Source organism: Hyaena hyaena, unplaced genomic scaffold (assembly GCF_003009895.1).
Source record: "Hyaena hyaena isolate Hyena2069 unplaced genomic scaffold, ASM300989v1 scaffold_20, whole genome shotgun sequence".
NCBI classification, from domain to species: Eukaryota; Metazoa; Chordata; class Mammalia; order Carnivora; family Hyaenidae; genus Hyaena; species Hyaena hyaena.
The window spans coordinates 6,306,569-6,322,708 of NW_024080652.1; the positions used below are offsets into that span (position 1 = coordinate 6,306,569).

The 16,140-nt window shown below is 46.4% G+C and overlaps 1 protein-coding gene across 1 annotated transcript in view; it reads left to right on the forward strand.

Annotated features, from left to right (window-relative positions):
* ARPC1A (actin related protein 2/3 complex subunit 1A) overlaps window positions 1-13,187 on the forward strand; it is a 31,364-nt gene extending 18,177 nt beyond the window's left edge. The window contains exons 5-10 of the mRNA XM_039226104.1: window positions 1,935-2,042; window positions 4,836-5,048; window positions 7,516-7,591; window positions 7,807-8,000; window positions 10,813-10,903; window positions 12,995-13,187. Coding sequence (XP_039082035.1) covers window positions 1,935-2,042; window positions 4,836-5,048; window positions 7,516-7,591; window positions 7,807-8,000; window positions 10,813-10,903; window positions 12,995-13,033 — 721 coding nt within the window. The 3' untranslated portion in view covers window positions 13,034-13,187. The remainder of the gene's footprint in view (window positions 1-1,934; window positions 2,043-4,835; window positions 5,049-7,515; window positions 7,592-7,806; window positions 8,001-10,812; window positions 10,904-12,994) is intronic.
* The last annotated feature ends 2,953 nt before the right edge of the window (window positions 13,188-16,140 follow it).

Consider the following 16,140-nt stretch of genomic DNA (forward strand, 5'->3'; position numbering starts at 1 on the left):
GGGTTCAATTCCTGGAGCCTGCTTCTGATTCTGTGTCTCCCTCTCTCTCTGCCCCTCCCCCACTTGTGCTCTGTCTCTCTCTCTCTCTCTGTCTCTCAAAAATAAACATCAAGAAAAATTTTTTAAATTTATTTGCTCACCAGATCTTTGTCTTGGTATAATATTTTACTCCTTTAAGTTGTTGAAGTAAAATTTGACCAGAATCTTGGAACTATGATTAGCCTGTTATACTTTTTGTACAAATCACTTATAGCTGAGCCACTCAAAATACAGAGATTGATTTTATGGCTAAGTAACTTATTTTAACTGTTCCTTCCCACTTTGATAAGAAAACAGCTGTGCTCTATCTGGCATGCATTCAGAAAGGGAGGTAACTAGCCTTCAACATGGAATTGTCATTTAGTACGAATCTGGCAGTGTTTCTATTTGCACTAAAAATAGCAGAGTACCCATTTCTCTCTGTGTTAGTGTTACTGTTTGCTTTCTGCTGAAACAGTGAAAGGAACGGATTATATTATGTTTTGTAATATAGTGAAACCTCAGAAATTTTGATTCTGTGAAAAGAAAGTCTGTGAATGTGCAACGATTCAGTTATGAATTTAAGACCTACATTTTTCTTTAAAGCACATGTAAAAATAAGTCTAACAAAATGCTGCCTGCCAGAAATCACTTAGAAGACTCACTGTAAGGAACAGATAAGAAAAATTTTCCTTCCTAGGTAACCTTCAACCTCAGTGATTGCTCACATTTTTATTCACTGAAAAATAGTTTCAAATATAGGTAAATTGGGCTGTACCATATTGCAAGGTATTGTCATTTGAACAAGCTGTATGTTCAGAGGTTTTTCTTGGCTATAGAACATTTCATTGGAATGATGTGAATATTTTTAAATAATCTTTAAAAGCTTTTAAAGTAACTGCATTATAAGCACACCAAAATGTCTATTTTTCAGAATGAAATTTTTTATATAGGTTCCTAAGAAAGAGTCTGTTCAAAAGTAATTTGGCCTTCAGAGATGAGTGTTTGTCTTGATATTCAATCTATCAACTCTTATTTTTTTTTCTTAAGTTTATTTTGAGAGAAAGAGAGCATGAGTGGGTGAAAGGCAGAGAGAAAGAGGAGAACGAGAGAGAAGCTCAAGCAGCCTCTGCTGAAAGCGCAGAGCCCAACATAGGGCCAGATCTCACAAACCATGATACCATGACCTGAGCCAAAATCAAGAGTCAGATGCTTTAAAAAAATATTTTTTTTAATGTTTATTTTTAAAGAGTTGGATGCTTAACGGAGTAAGCCACCCACGCGCCCCCAGTCTTTGAACTCTTAAACAGTAGAACATGATTGATTTTTAAGCAACAATTTAGGGCCAGAAATTGAATTAGCTAAGCCAGAATAATGACTGATCTCAGACATAAATATCCTTGGAGTAGAGCTAGAGAATTAATTAGAACTTCCAATGAGAGACTGTGATTTTCTTGGTTGTGATTTCTCTGTGGGGGGGAATAAAAGAATTTGCAGCTTCACAGAGGCTTAGAAAAGAAATTAAGTTATTTTACAACCCAAACTTAACCCAAAATGAAATAACAAGTTGCCAAATATTTATCATAAAAATTTAAATAATTCAAACCACAATTTTTATTTGAAAGGTTAAGGTCACATGTAATCTAAAACTCCATGGGGCCATATCCAGAGTTAATCCATAAATATAGTTACTAATGGGGATCCCCTAATAGCCAGGAAGGCTCAGAAGGGGCTGCTGTGATGAAGAATGTCCTGAAAGAACTGAAAGCATCATTTATGGCTCTTCTCCCTTTCTCCTTTCCAGTCTCTGGTGGAAGACCTGGTAGCCATCAGTGTTTCACCTGACACACACTCGTAGGACCTCTGGGAGCTGTTGTTTGATGTGTGGATAAACTAAAATGGATTTTCTTTTGTAGGTGGGTCAGCAAGCACATTAAAAAGCCCATTCGCTCCACGGTCCTCAGCTTGGATTGGCATCCCAACAATGTTTTGCTGGCAGCAGGATCGTGTGATTTCAAATGCAGGTGGGAACAAATGAGAATTGGTAGGCATAATTGATCCGTTCATTATTCATCTTGCATATATATATATATATATATATATTTTTTTTTTTTTTTTTTTTTTTTTAAAGTTTACTTTTGAGTGAGAGAGAAAGATCCCAAGTCGGGTAGGAGCAGAGAAAGAGAGAGAATCCAAGCTGGCTTTCCACTGTCAGTGCAGAGACCAGTGTGGGGCTCAAACTCACAAACCGTGAGATCATGACCTGAGCTGAAGTCAGACGCTTAACTGACTGAGCCACCCAGGCGTCCTCATCTTTCACTTATTTGTAAGGTTTCTTTGCTTTGCATGGTACTGTGATAGGCACCGCAAGGGACTCAGAGATGAGCTGAGCTTGTGATCTAGGATAGCAAGCACCAGAGATCACCGAGGTAGAAGGAAGTGGACTTGGAAGCGCAGTGGGGGGAGGTGCGAGAGTGGGGCCCCAGAAATTCACCTTAGGCAGAGCACCCGTGTTTGGAGCAGAGATCTAGTGGCCTTCGGACAACAGTATTATTTCTCGTTTCATAACCCAGGTAGAGACTTGGCAGATTCCAGAGCGAGGCTAAAACGAACAAAACATAGCTGAACAGTGCACTGCTGAGCTATTACTGCACTGTTCCTTTTCAGTTAAAGCTTTTTTATTTGTTGTTTGTGGGAGGCCAGAAGTAACAGCCATTTTGCTAAGAGCTTTAAGGATCATATGGCGTAATTGCTTTTTAAAGTTATTCTTTATCAAAAAGGCTTTCTTCTCTTAGTCAAAAGAAAAGCAAATTAATGTTCCTTCATGTTGACTGTATGCTGGGTGGGGAGATGGCATGCATCTTTCTTCAGGAGACCGTGTGGAGAGTTTTCAGAACACCTGGCTAGTGATTTATATCCAAGGGTTTTTTAGTTGGTTTGTTGGTTTTTTAAGATGTGTGTGGGAATTTGGCTGTGGACTGGGGGTACAGGGGTGTCAGGACACTCTCTAGGAAAAGATTGGTTCTTAAAAAAAAAAAAAGATTGGTTTCTGGTTTCTAGTTAAGAATCAGAGTAACAGCAAAGATGCATAGACATTCTCAAGAATTCAAGAATTTTAGTGTCTGTGATGTGTTACGCAGAGTCAGTCCAGCTCCCTTTGAAGATGGAACTGAATGATCTGTACCATCTGGGTTATCAGGCTGTGTCTAAAAACTCTGTGACAATAGGTTACCAATTCTTTTGTTAATATTAATTTCCAGAAATTTTGCTTTGACTTGTAGTCCTTTGGGTAAGAGTCTGTTCTGGTCACTCTCTTCAGAAACTGAGACCACAACCACCTGTTGTGTCCTGGTCTCTGATGGCTAAAGCAGTGGCCATTGTGATGCTGACTTCCAGCCCAGCGATTCTCATTCTTAGTCCCCTAAAAATGGAGAACGAACTGAGGCTGCCAGAGGGAAAGGGATGGGGGGACTGGCACGATGGGGGAAGGGGAGAGGGAGGTACAGGCTTCCAGTTACAAAGTGAGTCACAGGAATGATGGAATATAGTCAGTGCTGCTGCAAGAGCGGTGTGTGGTGACAGATGCCAGCTGCACCAGCAGTGAGTATGGCATAAAGTTCAATCACTGTCATGTACGCCTGAAACTAATGTAAAATTGTGTGTCAGCTCTACTCAATAAAAAAATAATAATAAAGCCCAGTGATTCCAAGGTCATGTCCTGTAACTTACACAGATATCTCATTGTGCCCTTTACCTCCTCCGCCTCTTCCAGAGCTGCTGCTGTTATTGTTATTTGGGGGGAAATATCCCAGCTCATTTTTTTTTTTTTTTTAAATGCTTTATTTACCTCTGAGAGAGAGAGAGAGAGAGAGAGAGAGAGAGAATCTGAAACAGGCTCCAGGCTCCGAGCCAGCACAGAGCCCAACGCGGGGCCCGAACCCACAGACCGCGAGATCATGACCTGAGCCAAAGTCAGACGCCTAACCAACTGAGCCACCCAGGCGCCCCTATCCCAGCTCATTTTAGAGAGTCTTTAAGTCCAGAAGTTCTTGAGAGGCTCTACGAGGTAGAAATAGCATTGGGGGGGCTGAGGGGGATTCCCAGCCTCTCTTTATCCCTCCTGCTTCCCAACTCTTTGTCAAAACCTCCCCACATACAACTTCCTGGAATTCAAGAGAGGGGTTGCTGACAGACTGGAAAACACCCTCCTTCAACTCAGACCCATACCTGCCACAGAGACAGGACAGGGACCCACAGCCGTGTGAAGCCTGCCCTCCAGATAGCACGAGGGGGAGCCTGCCCGCCCTCTCACCGGCCTCCCATGGCTTCCTCCTTGGGTATCCCTTTCTTTAAATGGGTTCATACCACTGCTTTATTGCAGTGTGGTGAATAATTTCCCTTCCTGCCATTGGGCTGTGTGGGCTTCCTGGCACACAGGAAGGAATGCTGTGCTCAGCGGGGTCTTCCGTGCTAGGGGGCGGCATGACAGCAGGACCCTCCCCCAGAACTCTGCACTCACAGGAGGGAAGGGCCTTTGTGTTCATTACTTTTAGAACTGCGCCCCTTTGGCGGCAGCAGTGCCTGCCACATTGTAGGTCTTTGATTGAGCATGTGCATCTTGAGAGACTTGGATGGGCCCGTAGGTGGCCCTTGCAACCATTCTTAAGAGATTGGTGTATGTGACTTTGTCATATTTTGCTTTTCAAGGACTAATCTCTTTGCATCCTGAAACCCCTTACGGCAGCTGCCTATGGCCTGTTTCTTTATACACATATTTTCATCTACTTTGTCCTTCTTTCCTGCCCCTTAAACTACAGAGTCTTTTCTGCCTACATTAAAGAAGTGGATGAAAAGCCAGCCAGTACGCCATGGGGCAGCAAGATGCCTTTTGGTCAGCTGATGTCAGAGTTTGGTGGCAGTGGCACTGGTGGCTGGGTGCATGGGGTCAGCTTCTCTGCCAGCGGGAGCCGCCTGGCCTGGGTCAGCCACGACAGCACCGTATCTGTTGCTGATGCCTCAAAAAGCGTGCAGTGAGTATTTGCCTTTTGTTTGGAGTTAGGGAGTGGATTGGGATCTCTCAGCAGCTGGGCCAAGGCTCTTCTTCCCTGGGTGCAGGTTCAGGATGTGAGCATAAAAATCTGACCCAGAACCACAGGGCTGCATTTGAAGTCCCAGACACACATTTAGGTTGTCCATTTGGGGAAATTTGAAAGAGTTAGGTCTCACTTCCAGAAACACCTCTTAATGGAGTCGGTGATGGTGATTCCTCTGAAGGACACGCTCTCCCCCGTCCCGCCCCGGCCTGCTGCTGTTAAGCTTTCCTTCATGTGGGCAGTTTAGTCTGTTACTGTGGATTCCTTACGACAGTGTCATCTACCAGCCTTAAGTAGGAGATAAGTTCTTACTGTGTAGTCAAGGAACAGTGACTCCATTCATTTGGGACTCCATCTGGTAATACTTAAAATCCTGGAGCCAGTTCCTCTGGAGTAGGCTGGAAGAACTCAAATTACAGTGACTCATTTGTGACTGAGGTACCTGCCCAGCCTCAGAGAGGGCACCAGGCACCTTGTCAGACGTCAGAATTTGCATCTGCTCATCATGTTGGAAGGACAGAGATGATGACTGGGATTCCTTCCCCTTATGAATCTTTGTCTTTCCTGGTGAATTCTTTTTTATTGGCTGCTAAAGGTTACCCACCTTTAAAGATTTAACTTGTTGCTGTGTACTGCTCACATCAGGTGTGCTGCATGGTGACAACAAAGTGAAATTTCAGAGAGGATTTTTTTTTTCCTAACTGAACTGAATTGTGGGTTTGGGGAGCGGGAGGGGGGGGGAGGTTTGCTTTATTTTGAGAGAAAGAGAAAGAGTGGGGGAGGGGCAGAAAGCCAGGGAGAGAGAGAGTCCCAAGCAGGCTCTGTGCTTTCAGTGTAGAGCCCGATTTGGGGCTTGAATTCACAAACCATGAGATCATGACCTGAGCCAGAATCAAGAGTTGGATGCTTTTAACTGACTGAGCCAGCCAGGCGCCCCTTATTTATTTTGAAAACACCACCTTAAATGTTGTAGTCTCCTAGGTTTCTGTACACGTATAGGCATTTATGTATCTTTTCATTTTTAACACGAGCAGGGTTATGCTATACATTTTGTACAGTAATATGCTTTTTGTTCAGTAATGTTTTGATATTTTAGTTTGATTTGTGTACAGCTTATTGTAATGTGTAGTAAGCTCTTAGCATGTGCTTATTACAAGCCCCTGTCTGCCCTCCTACTGATTTATGATTTGGCTTTTCCAGTCCTGCAAGTCAGATGACATTCTCCACCCTTCCCCTTCTCGACATAAATGTTTTATGTAGTAGGAGCCAGTGTTTTATGTAGTAAGGTGCCCCTTAAGGCCTTAAGATGGGGGCATTAGGACTTTAACCCAATTCCAGCAGTATTGGCAGGGGGAGAAGGGGTCTCCTAAGATAATAGTTTTCTAAATGCATCATCTTTTACATGAAACTCTGTGATCCTAATTCATTGGCCAACGTGTGTGCCCGCCATATCTTTGTGACCTGTTGGCCAGGTGCTAAAGCAGATAACTACTACCTGTACGTGTACACACCTGTGCCCCAGCCCAGTTGTGTGTGAGATCCTAGCTGCCCAAGACGGCGTCCTGTTCATCGGTGGCTCCAGCTCCTCCCCCAGTGCCTGGCAGAAAAAAGAGAATAGACTCTCTTGGGCATCTGGGTGGCTCAGTCAGTTGAGCGTCTGACTTCAGCTCAGGTCATGATCTCGCAGTTCATAGGTTTGAGCCCCACATCAGGCTCTGTGCTGTGCCTGGAGCCTGCTTCAGATTCTGTGTCTCCCTCTCTCTCTGCCCCTTCCCTGCTTGTGCTCTGTCTCTCTCTGTCTCTCCGAAATAAATAAACGTTAAAAATTTAAAAAAAAAAAAAATAGACTCTTTCAGATGTTTGTGCCCACTCTCTGGGAGCCCAGGGTAAGCACTGGCAAGGAGAGGATGGCCACATAAGGTGATCAGTCATGAGTGACAGTGACAGGAAGAGTGCTAAGTGATCAGAAAGGAGAAGCCACGTTAGGGTAAAGAGGTCCAGGAAAGCTTCACAGAGGTGATCACATTAGAGCTGAACTTCAGAGACCCAAGTGGACTTCGAATAAGCATGTGGGTAAAGGGTGTGGGAGCAAAGGCAAAAGGCGGGAAAGAATAAGGGCTCTCTGAGGACCATGCTATAGACCAGTGTCATAAGTGGGGGCCCCAGAAGCAAGTGGGGCCCAGACCAGAGAGGGCCAAAGGCCTCTGTTTCTGCAGGTTACCCCAGGGCCGTGTCATGCTTGAGATTCCGGATTCCTGAAAGTATAGGTCATGGGGCTCCTTTTAAGCGGGTTTGTTTATGCTGCCCGAGCACTCGAGAGGATGGGTGTTTTGTCATCTTCTATGTCTATAAAGAAGCTGCTTGGTCTGTTCCGTCTCAGTTTCACAATTGTTCTTGTATTCAGGGTCTCAACTCTGAAAACGGAGTTCCTGCCCCTGCTGAGTGTGTCGTTTGTCTCGGAGAACAGCGTTGTAGCTGCTGTAAGTTTCCTCTTCACCTCCCCTTTGAAGACACTGCTTAATGCTCCGGGACGGGAACAGCATGGGCTCTGTGACTTGCTGCACTCGCACAGACTAGCACAGCCTTTCTGAACAGCTGGCCTGTAAGAGTGAGAGACGGCTGTGCTGGTGACCATCTGCTCAGGCTGAGAGGCGGGCAGTGGGCCCCCCAGGGCCTGACCAATGTCTTGTTTCAGGGCCATGACTGCTGCCCGATGCTCTTTAACTACGATGACCGTGGCTGCTTGACCTTCGTCTCCAAACTAGACATTCCAAAACAGAGCATCCAGCGCAACATGTCCGCCATGGAGCGCTTCCGCAACATGGACAAGAGGGCCACGACTGAGGACCGCAACACGGCCTTGGAGACGCTGCACCAGAATAGCATCACGTAGGTGCCACCCAGCCACCTGCGTGTCCATGGAAGCCACCTGTAGCCAGGGTCCCGACCATCTGTAGAGAAGCGTTTAGGTGACCAAGATGCCTTTCTGCCTCCTTATTTCCTGGCTGGGTCTCTGTGAAGCTGTGTGCTCTGTGTGCCCAGACATTCCTTCAGGAACAGGAGCAGGGACAAGTCTGTAGCCTCCCGACTGCGGGCTCCTATTTTCAGCTTGTGACAGAGAGTGAACTGCCCCCACCTAGTCATTCTGTCCTTTGAGGTGCAGATGGCTTGAGGCTTCCCCCGCCCTCCACGAGGTGCACTGGCCCTCCTACCCCTGCTGTGTGAGCTGCCTCCTCCTGGGGCTCACATTCCCAGACCCTGATGAGAATGAGAGGAGATCTTCCTGAACGAGAGGAGATCTTCCTGAACGTTCTATTCCTCTCCTAGTGAGCACGGGGCAGGAACGTTGTTTATACGCAGTTTGCAAAGGCAACTCTGGCTGTCATTCCAGCCGGGATGTCCAGTCATGCACATCATTTAACGAAAGAAATTATTATTCAGAAGATCATTTAACGAAAGAAATCATTTGATATCATATGGTAAACGAAGGAATTTCTTGATTTAACTTTTCATCAGGCATATGTGACTGAAGTGTGTTCTATCCAAAGAGTTTGATTTTTTTTTAAACTCTGGAGGAGAAGTGTAGTCTGCTCTTGGTATTTTATTTTATTTTTTTAAATGTTTTATTTCTAGGAGAGAGAGACAGCGTGAGCAGGGGATGGTCAGAGAGAGAGGGAGTCACAGACTGAAACAGGCTCCAGGCTCTGAGCTGGCAGTCAGCACAGAGCCCGACGTGGGGCTCGAACCCACGAACCGCGAGATCACGACCTAAGCGAAAGTCGGACACTTAAGCGACTAAGCCACCCAAGCGCCCCTGCTCTTGGTATTTTAAATGACTGGTCAGAGTTAGGTACCACAGGATTTTCTCTTTTTGATTATATCTTTTGTGTTGAGAGATTTTCATTGTAGTGATGATGGCGGGAAGAAGAATGGAAAGGTCTAGATGTTCTCTTTGAGAGAATCATTAAGTGCAGATTGTGCTTATGATTATGTTCAGTGGAAAGGGCCACCGGACTTAAAATAGGCTGAAAATTTCTGCACTCTCTTGAAAAGTAATAACCTGAGGGGCACCTAGGTGGCTCAGTCAGTTAAGTGTCCAGCTTCAGCTCAGGTCACGATCTCACTTTCGTGGGTTTGAGTCCTGTGTTGAGCTCTGTGCTGACAGCTCGGAGCCTGAAGCCTGCTTCAGATTCCGTGTCTCCCTCTCTCCACCCCAACCCCACTTGCACTGTGTCTCTCAAAAATGAATAAACGTGTAAAAAAAAAAAAAAAGTAATAACTTGAAGGCCTAGCACAACTTTTTTCCACACTTCTGTTTTCTTTGTCTTGAATAATTTTCAAAATTATTTCTTGTGAATTTCTCTGAAGCTTGTCTGCAGACTACATATCAGGAAGGAAACAACTCATTGCATCTTTGTGATTTTCAGGTTAAAAGTATAAAGACCCTTGCAGATTGACATGTCTGCTTTTATTCACAGATATTAAGTCCTCTTTGGCCTTAAGCAAAGGGTCAGCAAACTTTTTCTGTAAGGGACCAGAGGATAAATATTTCAGGTTCAGAGAAAGTACAGAGGCGCGTCACAGCTACACACTATGTAGGTAGTATGCATATAAATGAGCATGGATGTGTTTCAGTAAAACTTTTATGGACCTAGAAGTTTGAATTTTCACATAATTTTTCACATCATGAAATAATGGTCTTAATTTTTTTGTCACCGTTTAAAATCGGTAGCTATTCGGGGCGCCTGGGTGGCTTAGTCGGTTAAGTGTCCGACTTTCGCTTGGGTCATGATCTCGCGGTTCGTGGGTTCGGGCCCCACGTCGGGCTCTGTGCTGACTGCCAGCTCAGAGCCTGGAGCCTGTTTCAGTCTGTGACTCCCTCTCTCTCTGACCCTCCCCTGCTCACGCTGTCTCTCTCTCTCTCTCCTAGAAATAAATAAAACATTAAAAAAAAAAAAATTATAAAAAAAATAAATAAAATCGGTAGCTATTCTTAGCTTACAGGCTGTACAGAAACAGGCCATGTGTACTGTTTTGCCCTCTCCTTCCCTAGACAGAATGTTCTAGACAGTCCAGAGGAGAAAGAAAAATATCGTCTGAGCTATAGAATTGATTTTCTTGGAAGTTTTTCAGTTAATTAGGCCAAGACAAGTTGTTACATTCATCTGTTCCTCTACTTTGCTTGCTTGCAATCCTGTTGTGTATCTGAACGTTGCTCACATTGACAGGGATTAGTTTCAAATGCAGGGAGAGCTCTTGGCTTCCAGGCCCTGGTTGTCTTGGAGCATGACTTGGGAGTTTCTGTTTGAGCCTGTTGGATTTCACTCATGCTTTATCCTGCCTCTAGTTTGTTTTTGTTTTGTTTTTGTTTCCATCTCTGTCATTGCCGTGAAACTGCCCACACTCTGCCCCCTGGCAGTCCGCGTGCTGTGTGACCTGGGCCCATCCTGCTTCTCCACGTCACTGTGACTAACACAGCTCCTTACCTTTCCCTTCTGCAGTCCTGGCTTTTTTGGATGTCTGGTAATAAGGCACATTCAAATATTTTCTGAGGCAGATCGCCGCAGCCTGATCCTGATGGACAACTTAATATTTTGCAGCTGGGAATTCATTCCTTTAAAATGCCCCTACACTGTTAGGAAGGTTGGGACTCGCTTCCACCATATACCTTACAGTCTCTCTTGTTTTTCCTTTTTCTCAGTCAAGTGTCCATTTATGAGGTGGACAAGCAAGATTGTCGCAAATTTTGCACTACTGGCATCGATGGAGCCATGACAATTTGGGATTTCAAGGTATTTTCTACTTTTCAGAAGAAATCTTATTTGTGTAAAATTCTTCCTGTGACCAGAATGTTTTCTCATCTCTTGGAACAAAATGTCAAATCCAGTGCATATCAGAAACGTAGAACGTTAGGCTTTAGTTGTCTTTAAAACCTGAAAGGGCGCCTGGCTGGCTTAGTCGGTGGAACATGTGACTCTTGGTCTTGGGGTTGTGTGTTTGAGCCCTGCCTTGGGTGTAGAGCTTACTTTAAAAAACAAACAGACAAAACTTAAGACCTGAAAACCATTAGAAGAAAACCAGACTTTCTCAGTGAGGTGGGGTACATCCTTCTAGATGTCCATTTATCCATGGAGGAAAATTTGAGGGCTATTTTTATAGCCGGCCCTGTGTTGGGCACCAGTGTCTTTAACTATATACTTACATTTTTGTGGTTTGCACTCATTAATCTATTAAACATTCGCTGAGTGCCTGCTGGGTACCAGGCCTGGTACTAGGCACTGAGGACACCGAGATGAGAGGGGCTCATCTGGTGGGCAGGGGGGGTTAGGTGGAGCTGCCGAAGAGCAGCCAGTGTAGGTGTTTCTACACTGAGGAAGTCGGGGGGTGCCTAGGCTGCCAGTGCTGCAGGGAGAAGGGCTGAGCTGTATCTCCAGGTGCAGTGGAGGTGCGGAGCGAGCGGTCGGAGTCGCAAGAGCAGCAGGTGCAGACTAGCCGAGCTCGGAGCACACACTGGTTGGAGGCACCACCAGTAGTTTGCACTGCTGTGTGGGCCCTGAAGAAGCACGAGATGGAACTAGAAGGGGCCGTGGTGGGGTCGGGGAGAGGCAGCTGGACTTTGTCTGCAGACACCCAGAAGCTGGTCCAGAGCCGGGCAGAAAAGCACCAGAGAGTAAGGTGTGGGTGGCCCGGGCAGAGGCTGTAGAGTCCCGTAACCCAGCGAGGAGATGACCTCCGGCTGTGGCAGGGGCTGTGGCCCAGAGCTTCTGCACTCAAGGGGGGTTATGGGGGCCAAATGGAAGGGCATGGTGACACTGAGAAACAAACATAGGGGGACCCTCACACTCTAGCTTGGGGAGTGGGCAGATGGTGGGCGAGACGAGACACCATCGGGGAGGAGCAGGGGTAAGAGAGGCTGGCTCCTGTGTGCAGCCTTGTGAATTTAATTTTTCTCGGTTGTTAACCTCCAAAACAGGTTGACCTTTACAGAATTTTGCTACTGCCTATGCATTTCCACGATGTTCGATTTTTTTTTCCCCTTCGTGGGTGAAATACATACTGTGGAAAAGTTTCCAGAATATTCGGGAGAAACAATGTCTTACTCAGAGTCTCTCCCCACCTCCTACCTTTTTATCTTCTGGCACATTTCATCGTGGGCATTGTGGCTGTGAAATTAACTCCCTGGGCAGTTACACTCTGCACTTTATTCTTTTTTTTTTTTTTTTTTTTTTAATTTTTTAATGTTTTATTTATTTCTGAGAGAGAGACAGCGTGAGCAGGGGAGGGTCAGAGAGAGAGGGAGACACAGAATCTGAAACAGGCTCCAAGCTCTGAGCTGGCTGTCAGCACAGAGCCCGACACGGGGCTCGAACCCACCAACCATAAGATCATGACCTGAGCCGAAGTCGGACGCTTACCTGACTGAGCCACCCAGGAGCCCCTGCATTTATTCTTTGACCCCTCTAAGCTAGGAGGTCCCAGGGCAGTTTCCCCTTAGTCTGTCCGCCTTTGAGCACCTGCTGTGTGTTGTGCACCTGGCTGGACACCGTGTGGCTTATGACGTAGGAGTGCCTGCTGTTAGGGCATCTCGAGTGTGGGGAGGAGGCAGGGGGCATGCACACATGGGCCCTCATCACTAAGAGCCGACGACACAGGAGTGCTTCCAGATCCTGTGGCTTGGAGCAATGGGGACAGGGGAGCACATACCTGGGAAGGGCCGGCGGGGTGCCCAGTCCTGGGGGAGCATGTCTTACAGGTGGGTGGGGCCAGATTTGGGGACTGGAGGCTGCACGTAGGTCAAGGAGGAGAGGGTGGAGGGGAGGGGGAGGGGAAGCCAGGACAGACAGTCCTCAGTAACCTTCGGTGTTCTTCCTGCCATTTTCCAGACCTTGGAATCTTCAATCCAGGGCCTCCGGATAATGTGAAGCTGAGTGAGCCTCCCAGATCCAGCATGACAAACTGACAAAAGTGACAAAGTGTGCTGACACGGCCCCACCGTTTGCATGGTGGTGAGGAGAGCCAGCCGCGAGGAAACACTGAAGACCTGTATCGCGCAAATTTTGTTTGTGTGTTTTTGTTTGAATACGCGCAAATTTTGTTTGTGTGTTTTTGTTTGAATATAATTGGTGGAAGTGTTGGTTTTTTAAAAGCAGCAGTGATTTCGGTTTTTTGTTTTTTGTTTTTGCTATTTCATTCCATTCTTGACCAAAGCTTCTCTTGAAGTAGTTTATTATGGAAAATTGTCACACTAACTTAAAGGAAAGGGTGCGGAGGTATGTAAGTTGTCTGCTAAACAGCTAAATAAAAGTACTGAATGTGTTTTTGGTTTTGTTTCCTTCTAACTACTTTTAGTAGAAAACTTTGGGCAAATTCTTCATTAAATTGGTTAGTTTTTAGGGTAAAATCTTAGATCCAAGTTGCTTTATTTTATTTTATTATGATTATTTTTTTTAGAGAGCACAAGCAGGACAGAGAGAGGGAGAAGGAGGGAGGGAGAGAGAACCTTAAGCAGGCTACATGCTCAGCGCAGAGCCGACGCAGGGCTTGACCCAACGACCCTAGGGGATCGTGACCCAAGCGGAAATCAAGAGTCAGGCGCTCAACCAACTGAATCACCGGGAGCCCCTAACAAAAGGTTTTATACATCTTTTAAAATTAGCTAATTGTACAGGGAGGGGCTTACACTCTTTAGCTTTGGGTTTATCGTTTACATTGGGTGGTTAGTTTTTCCATTGTCTTAGGGTTGCAGAATTACCCACAGGGAGCAATTTTATGAGTGTCCAGGGAGGCTCAGGCAGTTAAGCATTCAACACCTGATTTCGGCTCAGGTCATGATGTCACAGTTTGTGAGATTGAGCCCCATGTCAAGCTCTGCTCTGACAGTATGGAGCCTGCTTGGGATTCTGTCTCTCCCTGTCTCTGCTGTGAGTGCATGCGCACACGCAAGCCCCTTCTCTCTCAGAATAAAGAAAAAGGGCCCCTGGGTGGTTCAGTCAGTTAAGCATCTGGCTCTAGTCATGATCTGATGGTTTGTAAAATCGAGCCCCACATTGGGCTGTGCACAGACACCAAGCCTGCTTGGGATTCTCTCTGCCTTTTCCCCTGCACAGGCATACCCTCTCTCAAACTTTTTAAAAAAAAATTTTTTTTAATGTTTTATTTATTTCTAGGAGAGAGAGAGAGACAGCGTGAGCAGGGGAGGGTCAGAGAGATAGGGAGTCACAGACTCTGAAACAGGCTCCAAGCTCTGAGCTGGCAGTCAGCACAGAGCCCGACGCGGGGCCCGAACCCACGAACCGCAAGATCATGACCTAAGCGAAAGTCGGACGCTTAACCGACTAAGCCACCCAGGCGCCCCTCTCAAATAAACTTTAAAAAAAAAAAAAAAAGAATTTAACTTTGTGGCTTTTACTGCCAGAGGGAGTGGGGTCTTCGGCTCTTCCATAAGTCAGATATTTTGGCACTTTATGACCTGTGGATTTTTAGGTTAAGAGTCAACCTAAAACCAAAATGGCATTACTTTGGCCACTTGGTCTCCCAAGCCTTCCTTCCCTCTGCCTCCCAGTGATTTGAAGACAGCTCTAGTTTTAGGACACTGGTAACAGTGCTTTTAGAGGACATCATGATATCCTCTCAAGAGTAATTCTGCCCTCAGCGACTCCCAGCAGCATTCCTTCCCTCTAGGGAGAGATCTCGGCAGCCGAGGTGCGTGCTGTGGCCTCCTCTCGGGACCGCTGGTGGCAGGAGCCCCTTGTGTGAACTTGTTTGCACCAGTGAATAGGCTGTTGTCCCGAGGAGAGACTGAAGTAGACCCTAAACAGGAACTAGCTAAAAGTTCCTTTTTGGTTTAATTAAATCACATGGTTTGGCCAGTGAGCCCCAACAACAATGTATTCCATGAGAGAAACAACAGTAACAGAGGAGAGTTTCTAACTTTGCCTCCAATAATTTAGCCAGAGTTGGCTTTTTGTTCTTAACTTGGGCCATTTCTCCTCCAAGGAGGAAGGCCCGTCCCAGTGAGGGCAGCCAGAAACCCACAGCCCTGCAGTGCTGGCGGCTGTATACCGTGCACCCCTCTTCCTCTCACTAGCTCCAAGAATCCGGCCAGGCCCAGGGCCACAGTCACTACTCATCTGGGTGGCCTCCGGGTGACTGCCAAAGCCCTTTGATTCAAACCTTTGGGCTCTGACGTCAGGTTATAGTTCTGCCAGGTTGTGTGACTTTGAGCAATATAGTTGACCTCTCTGAGCCTCAGTCTCCTCACCTGTAAAATGGCAGTAAAAAACAGGAATTGGTAATTCCTGTTCGTAAAGTCGAGGTTTGCTTTTAGGCTTGGCACCATAGTAGCCCCCAGATAACAGTGGGGTAGAGTAGGAAGCCGTGTGCGAAGGCTCTTGCTAACTAAAGAAAAGTTTAATAGTTCCTTGCAGAGTATTCTGAGAGAATCTGAGGTCGCCTCAGAACCCAGGGTGATTGCTCAAACATGACTCTTCAGTTTGGCCCCAGCGCCATATGTGCCCAACTCTGGAGGCAGAGGTGTGAAGGGCCAGGGTTTCCCCAGGTGCCTGCAGTGTGGTTGAGGCACGATGACCCCATGTGGACTCAAGTCCCGTATAGATCAGTATATAAATTATGAGGTTAGGTTGCTTATTTATGCATGTGTAATTAAATACCGGGTGCAGTAGGTAGAATAATGCACCTGCCCCCCCAGGATGTCCACGTCCTAATCCCTGGAAGCTGTGAACTTTGCAGATGTAATTGAGTAGAGAGCTCAAGACCGGAAGACGATCCTGGATTATCCAGGTGGGCCCAGTGTAATCCCAGGGGCCCTTAGGAAAGGGAGGCAGGCAGGAGAGTCAGATGCGGCCACAGGTTGGACGGTTGCTGGGCCAGTGAGCCAAGGAACGCCCAGGGCCTCTGGAAGCTGGAAAAGACCAGGAAACAAGGTCTTCCTTGGAGCCTCCGGAAGGAGCGCCATCCTGCCCTCTGAGACAGGGGACTCTGACCTCCAGAAACGTAAGAGAACACATTT